Here is a 14,380-nt window from a genome sequence, read left to right as displayed (position 1 = left end):
TTAAGTTAAATATAATTTCTAAAACTCAATGAGAAAAATGAAAAATTTTTGTAAATCAACTGATTTGCACCACACCATAAATACATATTGTGAAGAGAATCCATAGACAGAAAATGAAAAGAATTAACTGATCCACCATAATCTTTTTGTCACTTACCAAACATACATTGTGGCTGCACGGAGTCGTTATTGGCAGGTACAACAATTCTTGGCAACAGATGCACGTAAAATTCTCCTGAATAGCTTTGAGGTATTTCTGCAAAATAAAGCACAAATGTAGATTCAAGAAATAAAAATGCAGTGAGGTCTATATTCTTGGAGGAGATTACTAAACATGAAACAATTCAGGCACGATGTGGTAAAGGAAGAGGGCAGTTTTCATGGAACTGGAGAGAAGAACCACAAAGGCGGAGGAAGTATACGTTGGAAAAGTATAAAACCAAATGACAGAGGGAAAGAAAAACTTCTCTACAAGTATTAACAAGGATTCCAAAAATGGAGATCTTAGAAAACAGTTTGCTCTATTCGTCCACAAGATCCGGAGATATGCAGACAACAGCATTCAGGTTGATATTCTATTCCTTCAAACCCAGAAGGCTTTAAATAATATTCTGCAGTGAACCAAATATTAGCTTACGGAATATTAGACTAGCTTTGTGAGTGGATCCAAAATGTCCTACAAGGCAGAATGTAGCATGTCATTCTTAATGGTGTGAAGTTGTCAGATGTAAAAGTCACATTTGGAGTATTCTGAGAGAATGTTACAAGGCTATTATTGTTCCCACATGTATATACGAGAGAAAGCTACAGATGGATCTACACAGGGTAATACATCTGCTCGTTAAGCTGTTTTCCTCGGTAGGGTCTTCAGAGTTTGCCTCCCAGAAGAACTAACAAATTATGATGTCAAAGCATAGAGAGTCCTACAGGCAATGGTACAGCGGGACACCTTTGCAGTACGAAGTTTCTCATCTACACTGACCCTCTCAGTGGCCTGCAAATGGTACAACAAATATATCCAGTAGGAAACATGATTTGGAGCATCAAAGATGCCTTACAGCAGATCCAAAACCAAGGCAGATGGGGTGGGATTTTGCTGGGTACCAGGACATGTGTAGATCTGGAGAAATAGTATAATTGACAAAACAAGAGGCATTATCATCTCATATCACTGGAAATACTGTAAAGGCTGCTGCCACTCTTCAGGAATGACTGGTTAGTCTGGCCCATTCACAGATATCCCTCAGTTGTGGTTGCAGATACAGTGCAGCTATTTGTACTGTTGAGACCTGCAAGCCACATCACCTCAGCAATGCCAATGGTGCATAATAGGAAAGTTTAATAACCACTAGCATGTGATTAAATTGAAATCACTAAAAATGAAGTTTTTAAAATACTATATTGAGTCTTTATTATATAAAATGGTGGGTGAAATAGGTTTTTGCTATCATACTAGCTAGATTATTTAATGGTAAGACAGAGATTTAGGAACCAGGTTTTAAATTGTAAGACATTTCCAGGGGCAGATGTGGATTCTGACCACAATTTATTGGTTATGAACTGTAGATTAAAATTGAAGAAACTGCAAAAAGGTGGAAATTTAAAGAGATGGGACCTGGATAAACTCAAAGAACCAGAGGTTGTAGAGAGTTTCAGAGAGATAATTAGGGAACGACTGACAAGAATGGGGGAAAGAAACACAGTAGAATAAGAATTGGTAGCTTTGAGAGATGAAATAGTGAAGGCAGCATAGGATCAAGTAGATAAAAAGAGATGGGCTAGTGGAAATCCTTGGGTAACAGAAGAGATATTGAATTTAATTGATGAAAGGAGAAAATGTAAAAATGCAGTGAATGAAGCAGGCAAAAAGGAATACAAACATCTCAAAAACGAGATCAACAGGAAGTGCAAAATGGCTAAGCAAGGATGGTTATAAGACAAACGTCAGGATGTAGAGGCTTATATCACTAGAGGTAAGATAGATGCTGCCTACAGGAAAATTAAGGAGACCTTATGAGAAACTAGAACCACTTATATGAACATCAAGAGCTCAGATGGAAAACAAGTTCTAAGTAAAGAAAGGAAGGTAGAAAGGTGGAAGTAGGTATATAGTGTGTCTATACAAGGGCGATTTAGTTGAGGGCAATATTATGGAGATGGAAGAGGATGTAGATAAAGATGAAATGGGAGATATTATACTGCGTGAAGAGTTTGACAAAGCACTGAAAGAGCTAAGACAAAACAAGGCCCCAGGAATAGACAACACTCCTTTAGAACTAATGATAACCTTGGGAGAGCCAGCCCTTACAAGACTCTACCATCTGGCGAGCAAGATGTGTGAGACAAGTGAAATAGCCTCAGACCTCAAGAAGAACACTTCCAATCCCAAAGAAAGCAGGTGTTGATAGAGGTGAAAATTATTGCACTATTAGTTTAATAAGTCACAGTTGAAAAATACTAAACACGAATCCTTGCAGACTAATGGAAAAACTGGTAGAAGCCGACCACGGGAAAGATCAGTTTATATTCTTTAGAAATATTGGACCATGTGAGGCAATACTGACCATACGACTCTTGCCTCAGAAGACAGATTAAGGAAAGGCATACCTATGTTTCTAGCATTTGTAGAGTTAGAGAAAGTTTCTGACAATGTTGACTGGAATACTCTCTTTCAAATTCTGAAGGTGGCAGGGGTAAAAAAACAGGGAGCGTAAGGCTATTATAATTTGTACAGAAACCAGATGGCAGTTATAAGAGTCAAGGGGCACAGAAGGGAAGCAGTGGTTGGGAAGGGAGTGAGACTGGGTCGTATCCTATCCCCGATGTTATTCAATCTATGTACTGAGCAAGCACTAAATGAAACAAAAGAAAAACATGGAGTAGGAATTCATGGAGAAAAAATAAAAACTTTGAGGTTTGCCCATGGCATTGTAACTCTGTCAGAGACAGCAAGGGACCTGGAAGAACAGTTGAACGGAATGGATAGTGTCTTGAAAGGAGGATATAAGATGAACATCAACAAAAGAAAAATGAGAATAATGGAATGTAGTCAAATTAAATCAGGTGATGCTGAGGGAATTATGTTAGGAAATGGGACACTTAAAGCAGTAGGTGAGTTTTGCTATTTGGGGAGCAGAATAACTGATGATGGTCGAAGTAAAGAGGATATAAAATGTAGACTGGCAATGGCAAGGAAAGTGTTTCTGAAGAAGAGAAATTTGTTAACATCGAGTATAGATTTAAGTGTCAGGAAATCTTTCTGAAAGTATTTGTACGGAGTGTAGCCATGTATGGAAGTGAAGTAATGATGATAAACAGTTTAGACAAGAAGTGAATAGAAACATTCAAAATGTAGTGCTACAGAAGAATGCTAAAGATTAGATGTAGATCACGTAACTAAAGAGGAGATACTGAATACAATTGTGGAGAAGAGGAATTTGTGGCAAAACTTGACTAGAAGAGGGGATCAGTTGGTAGGACATGTTCTGAGGCATCAAGGGATCACCAATTTAGTATTGGAGGGCAGCGCAGAGGGTAAAATTGGTGAGGGATACCAAGAGATCAATACACTAAGTAGATTCAGAAGGATGTAGGGTGCAGTAGGTACTCGGAGATGATGAAGCTTGCACACCAAGAGTAGCATGGAGAGCTGCATCAAAGTAGTCTCTGAACTGAAGACCACAACAACAACAACAACAACAACTAGCATTCAACACACTAAAAACCAAAAGAATTAATCACATTATTATAAAAAGTTTTCCCTCATTGGCCAGTGTTTTCATTACAGTTATAATCATGTTTTTAGGTTAGTTGCAGTTAGCCAGTGATTACATACAACACTAGGCAAGCTGTGTTATGAGTATGTAATATCCTGACATGATTTACTGTTACTATTATTTATATTATAATGAAAAAATTCTCCTGGTGTCACTGGAAGCTCTACAACATTGCGGCCACAGCAAAAATTATCTAGATATTCTATGAGTGCCAGAACCTATCAGGAGACCAAACACTCGAGAAAACACACCACCTCCTAGTGGCTGTCATTGTGGAAATGAAAGAAGGAAAAAAGACTGAGGTTGCAATATTACTCATCTTGTCTGTTGTTACAGTAAGAAGATATACAGCGTTTCCTGAAGCTATTCGACAAGAGTTCAGTGGCTTTACTGAGATAACACACTAGGTTACGAAACAAACCTGACCATTTGCCTTATACAAACATGTGTCCTACTTTTCAAATACTATGTTTTTTTAGTTGAAGATGGAGAATTTCAAACTACGGGTGAAATTACATTGTTTTACTGTCCATTTTGTATGCCACACACTTCCCTTTCAATGGCTAAATTCTTCCAGTCTTCTCTTAATAGTTAAGCTCGTTTCAAATTCACACAGAAGTAAGAATTTCTATATTGTTTCCACATTAATTAAAGAGATAATCACTGATCATGGAAGCCTTTTCATTTACATTTTACTATCAATATGTTCCTCCACAAAAGTTATTTATTACGAAACACAATATTTCTTCCATCATAAATTTCATAACTAATACAGCATATTCCTTCAGTTTCAACATTTTGTTGACAGGAACCAGCAACGTTATTAAACTTCTTAAAGTGATTATTAACAATTCTGTCAACAGCTGCAGTATTTATATTAGGCGACTAGCAAGCCAGGCTTGAAAATGAATATGTAAGGTTCGAAACTAGTCACCTAATATGGGGTGTTCAAAAAGTCTCTCCACAGTGCCGTATGACTGTTAGCCGCACGTGCCGTACGATTGTTCGCCTGCCTGGATTACTTCCCTACAAATGGACTCTCCCAACATTCCACTGTTTCGTTTACCTCAGTAAAAATGAATATTCAATAAATTAATAACTTGTATTTCACCGAGTTTCATTTCGGTATATTCACTGCAGCATACGGCACGTGCGACAAACAATCATACAGCACTGCAGACACACTTTTTGAATATCCCGTATAAATACTGCACTGTTGATAGAATCATTAACAAACGCTTTAAGTGATCCTGCAAGCCTTTCCACAAAATAACTGAACTATTCGAACACTTTTCCCCTAGAAACCAAAATAACACTTCAACTCTTACTTAAACTTTGTAAGAAGTGCTTCATACTATTTACCTGAGATGCAGCTGTGCGTAACCACTGCATGGTGAAGCCCTATGGCTCTCTCACAATAACTCAGTGCGTGACCAATAGCATTGGGGCATTGTTGACAGCGAGACAATGCTCCCTCCATAGAAAAGGCATGCACAGCTTCAAAAAATTCCAGATGCCAGTGATAAGTAAGGAATAATAGGCACACACAAAAGAAAGAAAACTTGCTAGTTTTCAGAATTATTCTCTGACGAGCTAAAAAAAAAAAAAAAAAGTATACGTACACCTAACCCCCTACATGGGCGAACAGAGGTGTGTGTGTGTGTGTGTGTGTGTGTGTGTGTGTGTGTGTGTGGGCGCGTGCGCACGCGCGCGCATGCATGCACACCTAAGTGTGTGCGCATGCACACCTATGTGTGTGCGAGTTGCCTGTTGACAACTCAATGCTTCTGCTTTTCGTTGAGGACCTAAGTGTATGGCAATGTCCACAGAATGAAATTATGGGAAGCAATTAAAAGGTTAATGTGAGAGAAGAATGAATTAATCTGTTAAAAAGTTACACAACAACACAAAAGTAATGTTTATAATGCAAAACAACTTTATCTCAAAACATCTTTGTTGACAGAAACCTAAAACAAGATTGTGGATTGTCACCTATTTTGGTTAGCATTTATTTGCAACAGGTAATGAATGGCTGGTATAGCAAATACTCAGCAGTGGGAATAAACATCGGTAACAATACTCTCCACTCTCTTTTACTTGAGGATCGCACGTAATAGTCTTCCAAGATGAAGAGGATATGAAATAAATGCCCAGAAAGCTTGAAGAGTATAGCAAATGGGATTTGGGGATAATTCAGGAGAAGACAGAGTTTGTGTGTTTGGGACATGATTTGGTGAAAATTGATATGGAGGAAGGGAAACAGAACCCTGCAGAAGCTACAAATATTTGGGAGCAATAACAGGAAACTCTGGTGCATGGATGAGGATATTAGTTTCAGAGTAGCAACAGGTAAGTGTGTTACCAAAGCTTTGCATGATATAACATGGAATAATAATATTTGGCAAGACACTAAGAAAATAATAATTCAAACAATGGAAAATCCAGGATGGAATGCAACAATATTATGAAAAGGAAAATTGCTGCTCATCATATAGCAGAGGTGCTGAGTTGCAGATAGGCGTAACAAAAGGATTGTGACAAATAAAGCTTTCGGCCCATAAGGCCTTCGTCAAAAACAGACAACACTCTCTCTCTCTCTCTCTCTCTCTCTCTCTCTCTCTCTCTCTCTCTTTTTCTCTGTGTGTCAATGTGGCTACAGTTGCCTGAGACTGCAGTCGTATGTATGAGGTGAGTTTGTGCGTGCACGTTTGCGTGCGTGCGTGCGTGTGTGTGTGTGTGTGTGTGTGTGTGTGTGTGTGTGTGTGTGTGTGTGTGTGTGAGAGAGAGAGAGAGAGAGAGAGATCTATTTCTGATGAAGGCCAAAAGCTTTATTTGTGACAGTCGTTTTATTGGGCTTATCTGCGACTCAGCATCTCCGCTATATGGTGAGGGTCAACTTTCCTTTACATAAAAGGATAATTCAGTGTGGTGGAGAAATTAGTACTGTAGGGAATGGCCTCAAACAAGGAAAGTTAGGGAGAAAATCAGAACAGTGGAAATGGACGAAATGAGAAGATGTCCACAGTTACTGAGACAAGATAGGATATGAAACAAAGGAGTGTGGAGACAAACAGAGATAACATGCTGCGTAACAAAACCTTTGGGGAAGAAGAATGCTTCAGCATTAACAGTAGGTAGAGAGAATTCCCACAGAAGATTTTAAACTGGGTGGCACCCAGAATAATGAGGAGAGATGACAGCGAAAATACACACAGGGAATCAATGGAACACTGAAATCTAGAACCAGGTGGCTGGAACAAAAGAGGCCTGTGGAGATCGAAAATGGCTAACTCCTACAGGAAACGCTGAAGATGAAGACGAAGATGAAGAAGAAGACTACATCTGGAATGCAATGGGAAGACAAGTTCATACTAGCCTCCAGCCAGCAATTTTTATGAATCTATACAACAAGTGTTTCAGAAATGGCAAGAGATTCCTCAAGATGACATTTGAAAGCTGCCTGCTTTCATGCCACATTGAATACAGGCAATTTAATCATGCAACACCTGCCGTGTGATGAACGACTCCACAAAATCTCAGAAATATCAGACTGCTGCTTCAACTGTAACACTTTCCATTTTCACCAGTGTACTTACAATTTCAGCACCTGGTACCTAAACAGATTCCCAGAACAAGAGCAGTTTTATTACAATTCATACATGATTACAAAAACTGTATACAGTGAAGGCAGTTCAGTGGCACACGTGGTAATCAGTGTTAACAAATGACGTGACAGAGTGCTACATTAGACCTTACCATCTTCCCATCTCTAACATAAAAGCTGCAGTGCTGCCACAGCTCCTCATTTTGCTCATCTTTAGCAATGATGTCTGCTATTCTTGGATCAATTTCATACGGTTCAGGTTTAATCCTTTTATTCAAACTGTCTTCTTCATTCTCATCCATCATGTGGCTTTCTTCTACGCTTGCATAATTTTCAGACAGTTCAGTTTTAATACTTATATGCAAACTGTTTTCTTCAGTCTCATTCGTCAAAGGTTTTTCTATCGGCTTCTTGGAACTTTTTTCTAACTTCTTGGAACTTTTCTCCAACTTCTTCTCGGACAGTGTCGGATTGTAATTTTCTGGATACTGCAACAGAAAGTAAATTCGAGTTTATTAGATTACACGTATAAAGGGTTACTCCAGACTCCCCCACCACCACCACCACCACAGCAGATGGTGATTTAAATCACATACAGAGTGAAAAAGTACACCCCTGATAAAATTTCGGACGTTGTCTACAAATATTGTCTAAGCATTTTGGTATCAGGTGTGACATTACAACCAGCATGTCCGCTAAGATTTGTATGTAAATACAGATTTTTGGTCAATCGGTGTACGGCTGGCTAGTTGCCGAGATGTGGATGAACCAGGCAAGTCACACATGGGGCCGGGTAGAGTAACCGGGCCACTGCAGCAAGCTGTGAACAGTTGGAGAGGGCCACACAGCAGGTTACAGTGGCTCAGTGATTTGTAAATCCCAAAGAGGAGAATGTGCTGTCATGGTAGTTGCGGGAATGGGGCGGAATTGACAGAAACAGTGTTAAAAATGAAACCTAATACACTCACTAAAAATGTTTATAGATACCCTACAAAAACCTAAAGACAGTGTCGAAAACAAAGAAGCGAAATGATCTCACTAAAATTATTACATGTGCACAACATTATTATTAATTAAGTTATTAACATTGTCACTATACAGACAAGTATTTTCACACGAGACACTATTGTATCACGTCTGACGTCAGCTAGTGAATAACTGTATTTCTATTGAAACTAGAAACTTTCTGGCAGATTAAAAATGTGTGCCAAACCTAGCCTCAAACTCGGGACCTTTGCCATTTGCGGGCAAGTGCTCTTCCATCTGAGCAACCCAAATGCGACTCCCGACCCATCCACACAGCTTCAATTGCACCAGTACCTCATCTCCTACCTTCCAAACTTCAGAAGCTCTATTGCAGACCTAGCAGAACTAGCACTCCTGGAAGAAAGGATATTGCAGAAACATGGCTTAGCCACAGCCTGGGGGATGTTTCCAGAATTAAAGTTTCACTCTGCAGCAGTGTGTGTGTGTGTGTGTGTGTGTGTGTGTGTGTGTGCGCGCGCGCTGATATGACACTTCCTGGCAGATTAATTCTATAATTCAACAATGGAAAATCCAGGATGAAGCGTACAATATTATGATAAGGGTAATTGCCACTCACCATGTAGGTGAGGTGCTGAATCACAGAGACACAGAGCAGAAATACTGTCAGAAAATGAGCTTTCGGCCAACACACACACACACACACACACACACACACACACACACATTTTCTAACAGTCTTTTTCTTGTGCGTATCTGCGACTCAGCATCTCCGCTATATCCTTTTCATAATATTGTATATTTCTATTATTGTCAAATAAATAATTACAAATTATTTATTGAATAATGAGGCCAAACCAAAGATTATTCCACAAGTACTGCCAGCACGAGAGTTTCTCCGCTGTCCTATTCGTGTACATGTTTTTTAAAAAAGATTTCGGTAACTTAATAAATGCAAGATTGTAACTTCACTAATGTTAGGACTGCATTGATAAGCATTATAAAGTTCCTATGTTGACTAGTTTTATCGCAGTTCCATTTGTGGCAAATAAAAATTGAATAAAGTCAGTTATGCTACGTTTAACATTGAATAATGTGATATGGAGTTGCTAACCAACCACGAGTATTTGCTATACACAGTACACAGCTGACTGTTCGGGATAATCTGGGGACGAATATGCACAAATAATTGAAAAGACACAAATAATTTAGTTATTTTCACACATATATTCTTTGTTCAAAAGTTAATCCAACTTCTGTGCGTAGATACTGCAGGCCTGTTTATTTCTTAAAATAATCTGTGATGTTGGTCTGCCTCTGACAGAAGTCGACATTTTCTTGCAAGGTGTTTTGAATTTTTCTTGCAACAATAATACCACTCTATAGAGACTTCCTCTAGTCCATATAATCTAGAAGAGTACCAACATACTGAAATGCAGTACAATGACTGACAAGGTCACTTCTTCATCATCACTTCCACATTCATTCTTTTCTCTTTTATTTTTTTGTGAAGCAGCAGTCACAATTTTGGCATCACTCCTGTACTGGAAGCTGGATTCACATGTGTTGATATTCAATCATTCAAGTTTTCTTCACCAAAACCATTTAAAACTGCTGCCAGATCCATTACTTGTGCATTTGTTATTTCTTCATCATGGAAATCTTGCAAATCACTTCCTTCAATATCTGGGAAGAATTTTCCTCGACTGAACTAGTATTATGTTGTCTGACTTCCTGCCAGACATCAAAATTTCCACAAATGGCATCTAGAATTGTCAACTTCTTCTAGAACAGCACCAAATCATCTTCACCCACTAGCATTATCAGTAGGCTATTGCTTTACCGATGCAGTTACGCCATGGTCCACTGGCTGCACAGTGGCAGTCATGCTGGGAGGGAAAAACTTTGTTAGAATGAGACCACCATCAATTGTGAGAATCTTCTCATAGAGTGTGAAGGAGCATTATCAAGCAATAGAACAGCCTTCTGTGAAAAACCTTTCTCGTCTAGAAATCGCCAAACTTATGGTAGAAAATGTTTGTAGAACCAGTTTTTGAAAATTTGACTGTTCACCCCTGCTCCTTTTTGGTTGCAATAGTGCACAGGAAGATCATTAGCTCTGATATCCTTGCATGTTCAGGCATTTTTTTTGTTTTACAATCACTGGTAGCTTCATTTTGTGATTCCCAGAAGCATTAGCAGTGCACAAAACTATTAGGCATTCTTTAGATGACACATCTGGGAGCACCAACTTCACTCTTAAATCGTCAGTGCTGGTTGTTAAACATTTCCAATATAGACCACTTTTGTCGGCATTATAAACATTATCTGATGTGAAATTATTTCCTTTCATAAATTCCTGTAACTCTTCCCAGAAGGAACCAGCTGCCACAGCATTTGAACTAAGCCACTCTCCTTGCACAGTAAGTTTGTGAGTCCCATTGTTTCCGTCTGGTTAACCATCAAGACGTGGCATTAAATTCTGCCTCTAATCCTAGAGCTCCATGAAAAAATTCAGCTTTTTTGGCACACCTGCTTGTGCCTGAAACAATGACACCTTATGTTTGCTTTTGGCTAAAATATTGCAAGAGATCAGCATATGATTCATCAGATGTAGATCTCTTCATTCTTTTCCATGCAGATGGTCCACAACTAGAATTACACTTCCTGGTAAAATTCTGGATTTTCTGCTTATTCTTTTTAATGTTCCAACAACCTGCGTTCCAAGTCTTGCAGTAGTTTCCCTCTCCTCAAATCTTCTAATTAATTCTAATTTTTGTTTTAATGTCAACATGTTTCTTTCATTTCCCTGTCATCTCTTTTACAAATTTCTTCTAACTTACTTCGTTGACACTTACCTCCAATTAACATCATCACTGCTGCTCAACACGTCTTTAGTTGACATTTGTTAATGCCTGCAAATACTCTGCTTGCACTGCAATAATCAATTATTTTATTCTGTTTAGCAACAACCTATGTGAGGCCACAACTGTTAACCTTTCTTGTTATTTAACACACATTTGATGAAAGAAATTTCTGGCTATAGCTGCACTGGGGCACTGAAATAAATCACTAGCAACAGGTGAAAATTTGTGCTGGAGCAGGATTCGAACTTGGATTTCCAGCTTTATACAAGCATTTGCCTTTACTGCTTCAGCTACCTGAGCTCGTCTCCTGTCTGACCCAAATTTCCAAATGCTGCACACTAGAAAGTAGAGTCCACAACTACTCTTCCTCTTTGTTTGCAGCCCTACTGTCTTTATGTGATACATCAGACATTTCTGTACATTTGCAATGAAAGATCTATATGCTGTCAGATATATAGGTATGGTGTTTGTTCTTTCAGACATGCATGTCCGAAACAAAGACACTGTACTATACAATACACGCACCTGATCACTTGCAAAAAAACATGATCTCTGCTTGTTGCATATTGACTGGGAGGTCATAACATATGAGAAACAGTGGTTGAGCAGTGTGTGAACTATGTGTAACTCCAGTAACGATTTCTTTCACTTTCCAGATAGCAATATCTTCTCTGCCTTTGTTGAGTTATGTAACACACCTATCTGTATTCTTATCAGAAAGTATTGTATGAGACATCTGTCAGCTGTGCTGTAAATTCCATAGAACATCAGCTTATTGAATGGGAAGTGAATTACAAAGTAAAATGCTTTGAGGAGGAAATAGCAAATGAAAAAATACTGACTACTGAGCAAGACAGAAAAGAATTAAAGACATCAGCTGCCAATGTGCATTGATTTATATCAATGAGGCAAATTGAAAATTTATGCAAGACCAGGATTCATATCCGGATCTCTTGCTTACTAGGCACTTGTGCTAACCACTACACCATCCAGACAACGTGGTCACTTCACCTGCACAGACTACCCTATCACATATCCCATCAAACCCAAACTACTCTCAACTTACACCACAAACTGCAGACGTAGTGCCCCTGATTGTTAACTTCACTACTCACAGTATCTTGCCGATTCCAGTAAGTGTTCCAGTTTAGGGTGCATCTACACTGAAGGGATCATCAGCCATCAACACACGCACACGCACACTACTGATATCAAACAATGAAAATTCGAGAATGTAACAATATTATGAAAAGGAAAGTTGCTACTGACCATATAGTGGACTCAGAATCTTACTACTGATATTTTATTTTGTGCTTGTAAAATTATACATTAACTGTAAATTGCCTTTAAATATTAAAGGTGTTTTAACAAAGGTAGCCTGTGTACTAGGAATTAAATATGAAGAGTATCCCATAAAAAATGCAACTTTTGAAATACCCACTACTTCTGATTTTTGGTAAATCTTTCATCTGTTTCTGTGTGGTAAGTAATGGAGTGCTTCATTACTACAGAACAGTGTGTTATCATAGTCAAAATTTATTACTAGAAGCTAGATTTTTATGTAATTATATATTTTCTTCCTTCACTTCTACGCATGTGAAAAATGTAAATGTTCATGAATTATATCATCAACTACAATGTATTTCAATTTATCATTACATATTTTTTTTAAACATTTCACTATAATTACGTGTTTTTTTAAACTTTATGCTACATAAAATTAGAAGTTATTGCTTTTTCACCCTTTTTTATATTTTGTCATACCCTTGGCAAACCTCTCCCGTAGAAAAATATCTGAATCTAATCTACAGTCAGTTCTAATGGAATAAACTGTGCTTAACTGCACTTTGAGCTGGGTCATCTAGGACATGTTTCTGACTAATTTCTTACGATAGAGGATTTCAGTTCCCAAAAGCAAAGCAGATACAATATCAGTATTGTGTGTATCATTGTTAAATCCATTATTATGTGCAGTACAGCGCTTCATGTGCTTTCAGGACTGAAAGTGGGGCATACAAAAGACTTTCCGCCCAAAATGTTTCCAACTATTAGCAATTGCCACTGATTCTCAACCACAGAGTGTGTGTACCAATAAAAGAATGCCAAATATTACTAAAGATTTCACAAGTTCAAATATTGAAATGTGTGTGAATTCCTAATGGACCAAACTACTGAGGCCAGTGGTCCCTAGACTTACTACTTAAACTAACTTATGCTAAAAATAACACTCACACCCATGTCCGGATTTCACAAGTGTTTGAGTTATTGTTGCTTCCTGGTGCATCAATGTTTTTATCTAAATTAAGATCTTGCGCTATGATGGGTGGTGCTTTCACTACTGGTGGTGTCATTGCTCCACACTGAGCATGCAATAAACACATCAGATAGCCCACACTGAGGTGACAAAAGTCATGTGATACTTCCCACTATCATGTTGGTGCTCTTTTTGCTCAGCATAGGGCAGCAACTCAAGGCGGCAAGGACTCAAAGTCATTGGAAGTCCCCTGCAGAAATACTGTGCCATGCTGCTTCTATACCCGACCATAACTGCGGAAGTGTTGCTCTTGTAAGATTTTATGCACAAACTGACCTCTCATTTATGGCCCAAAAACGTTTGACAGGATTTATGTACGACGATCTGGGTGGCCAAATCATTTGCTCAAATTGTCCACAATGTTCTTCAAGCCATAGCAAACAAATGTGGCCTGGTGATACGGTGTACTGTCAACCGTAAAAATTCCATTATTGTTGGCTGCAAATGGTCTCCAAGTAGCTGAACATACAAATTTCCAGTCAATGATTGGTTCGGTTAGACCAGAGAACCCAGTCCATTCTGTGTAGACATGTCCCATACCATTATGGAGCCAACAACAACTTGCACAGTATTGGTTCAGTTAGACCGGAGAACCCAGTCCATTCCGTGTAGACATGGCCCGTACCATTATGGAGCCACCAACAACTTGCACAGTGCCTTGTTGCCAACTTCGGTTCATGGATTCAAGGGGCCTGCACCAAACTTTAACCCTACCATCAGCTCCTACCAACTGAATTTGGGATTCATCTGACCAGGCCACCATTTTCCAGTTGTCTAGGGTCCGACCAATATCTTCAAAAGCCCAGAGAGGTGCTGCAGGCAATGTTATGCTATT

At 38.8% G+C, this 14,380-nt stretch overlaps 1 protein-coding gene across 1 annotated transcript in view; it reads right to left on the bottom strand.

Moving 5' to 3' along the window:
• LOC124717352 (E3 ubiquitin-protein ligase UHRF1-like) overlaps nt 1-14,380 on the bottom strand; it is a 168,114-nt gene that overhangs the window by 14,319 nt on the left and 139,415 nt on the right. Inside the window, exons 11-12 of the mRNA XM_047244181.1 lie at nt 7,533-7,868; nt 158-256 (exon numbers count right to left, since the gene is read on the bottom strand). Of these exons, the coding sequence (XP_047100137.1) occupies nt 158-256; nt 7,533-7,868 (435 nt within the window). The remainder of the gene's footprint in view (nt 1-157; nt 257-7,532; nt 7,869-14,380) is intronic.

Source organism: Schistocerca piceifrons, chromosome 9 (genome assembly GCF_021461385.2).
Source record: "Schistocerca piceifrons isolate TAMUIC-IGC-003096 chromosome 9, iqSchPice1.1, whole genome shotgun sequence".
Taxonomy (NCBI): domain Eukaryota; kingdom Metazoa; phylum Arthropoda; class Insecta; order Orthoptera; family Acrididae; genus Schistocerca; species Schistocerca piceifrons.
The sequence above is the reverse complement of the archived record's forward strand: the minus strand, read 5'-3'. Positions and strand labels throughout refer to the sequence as shown.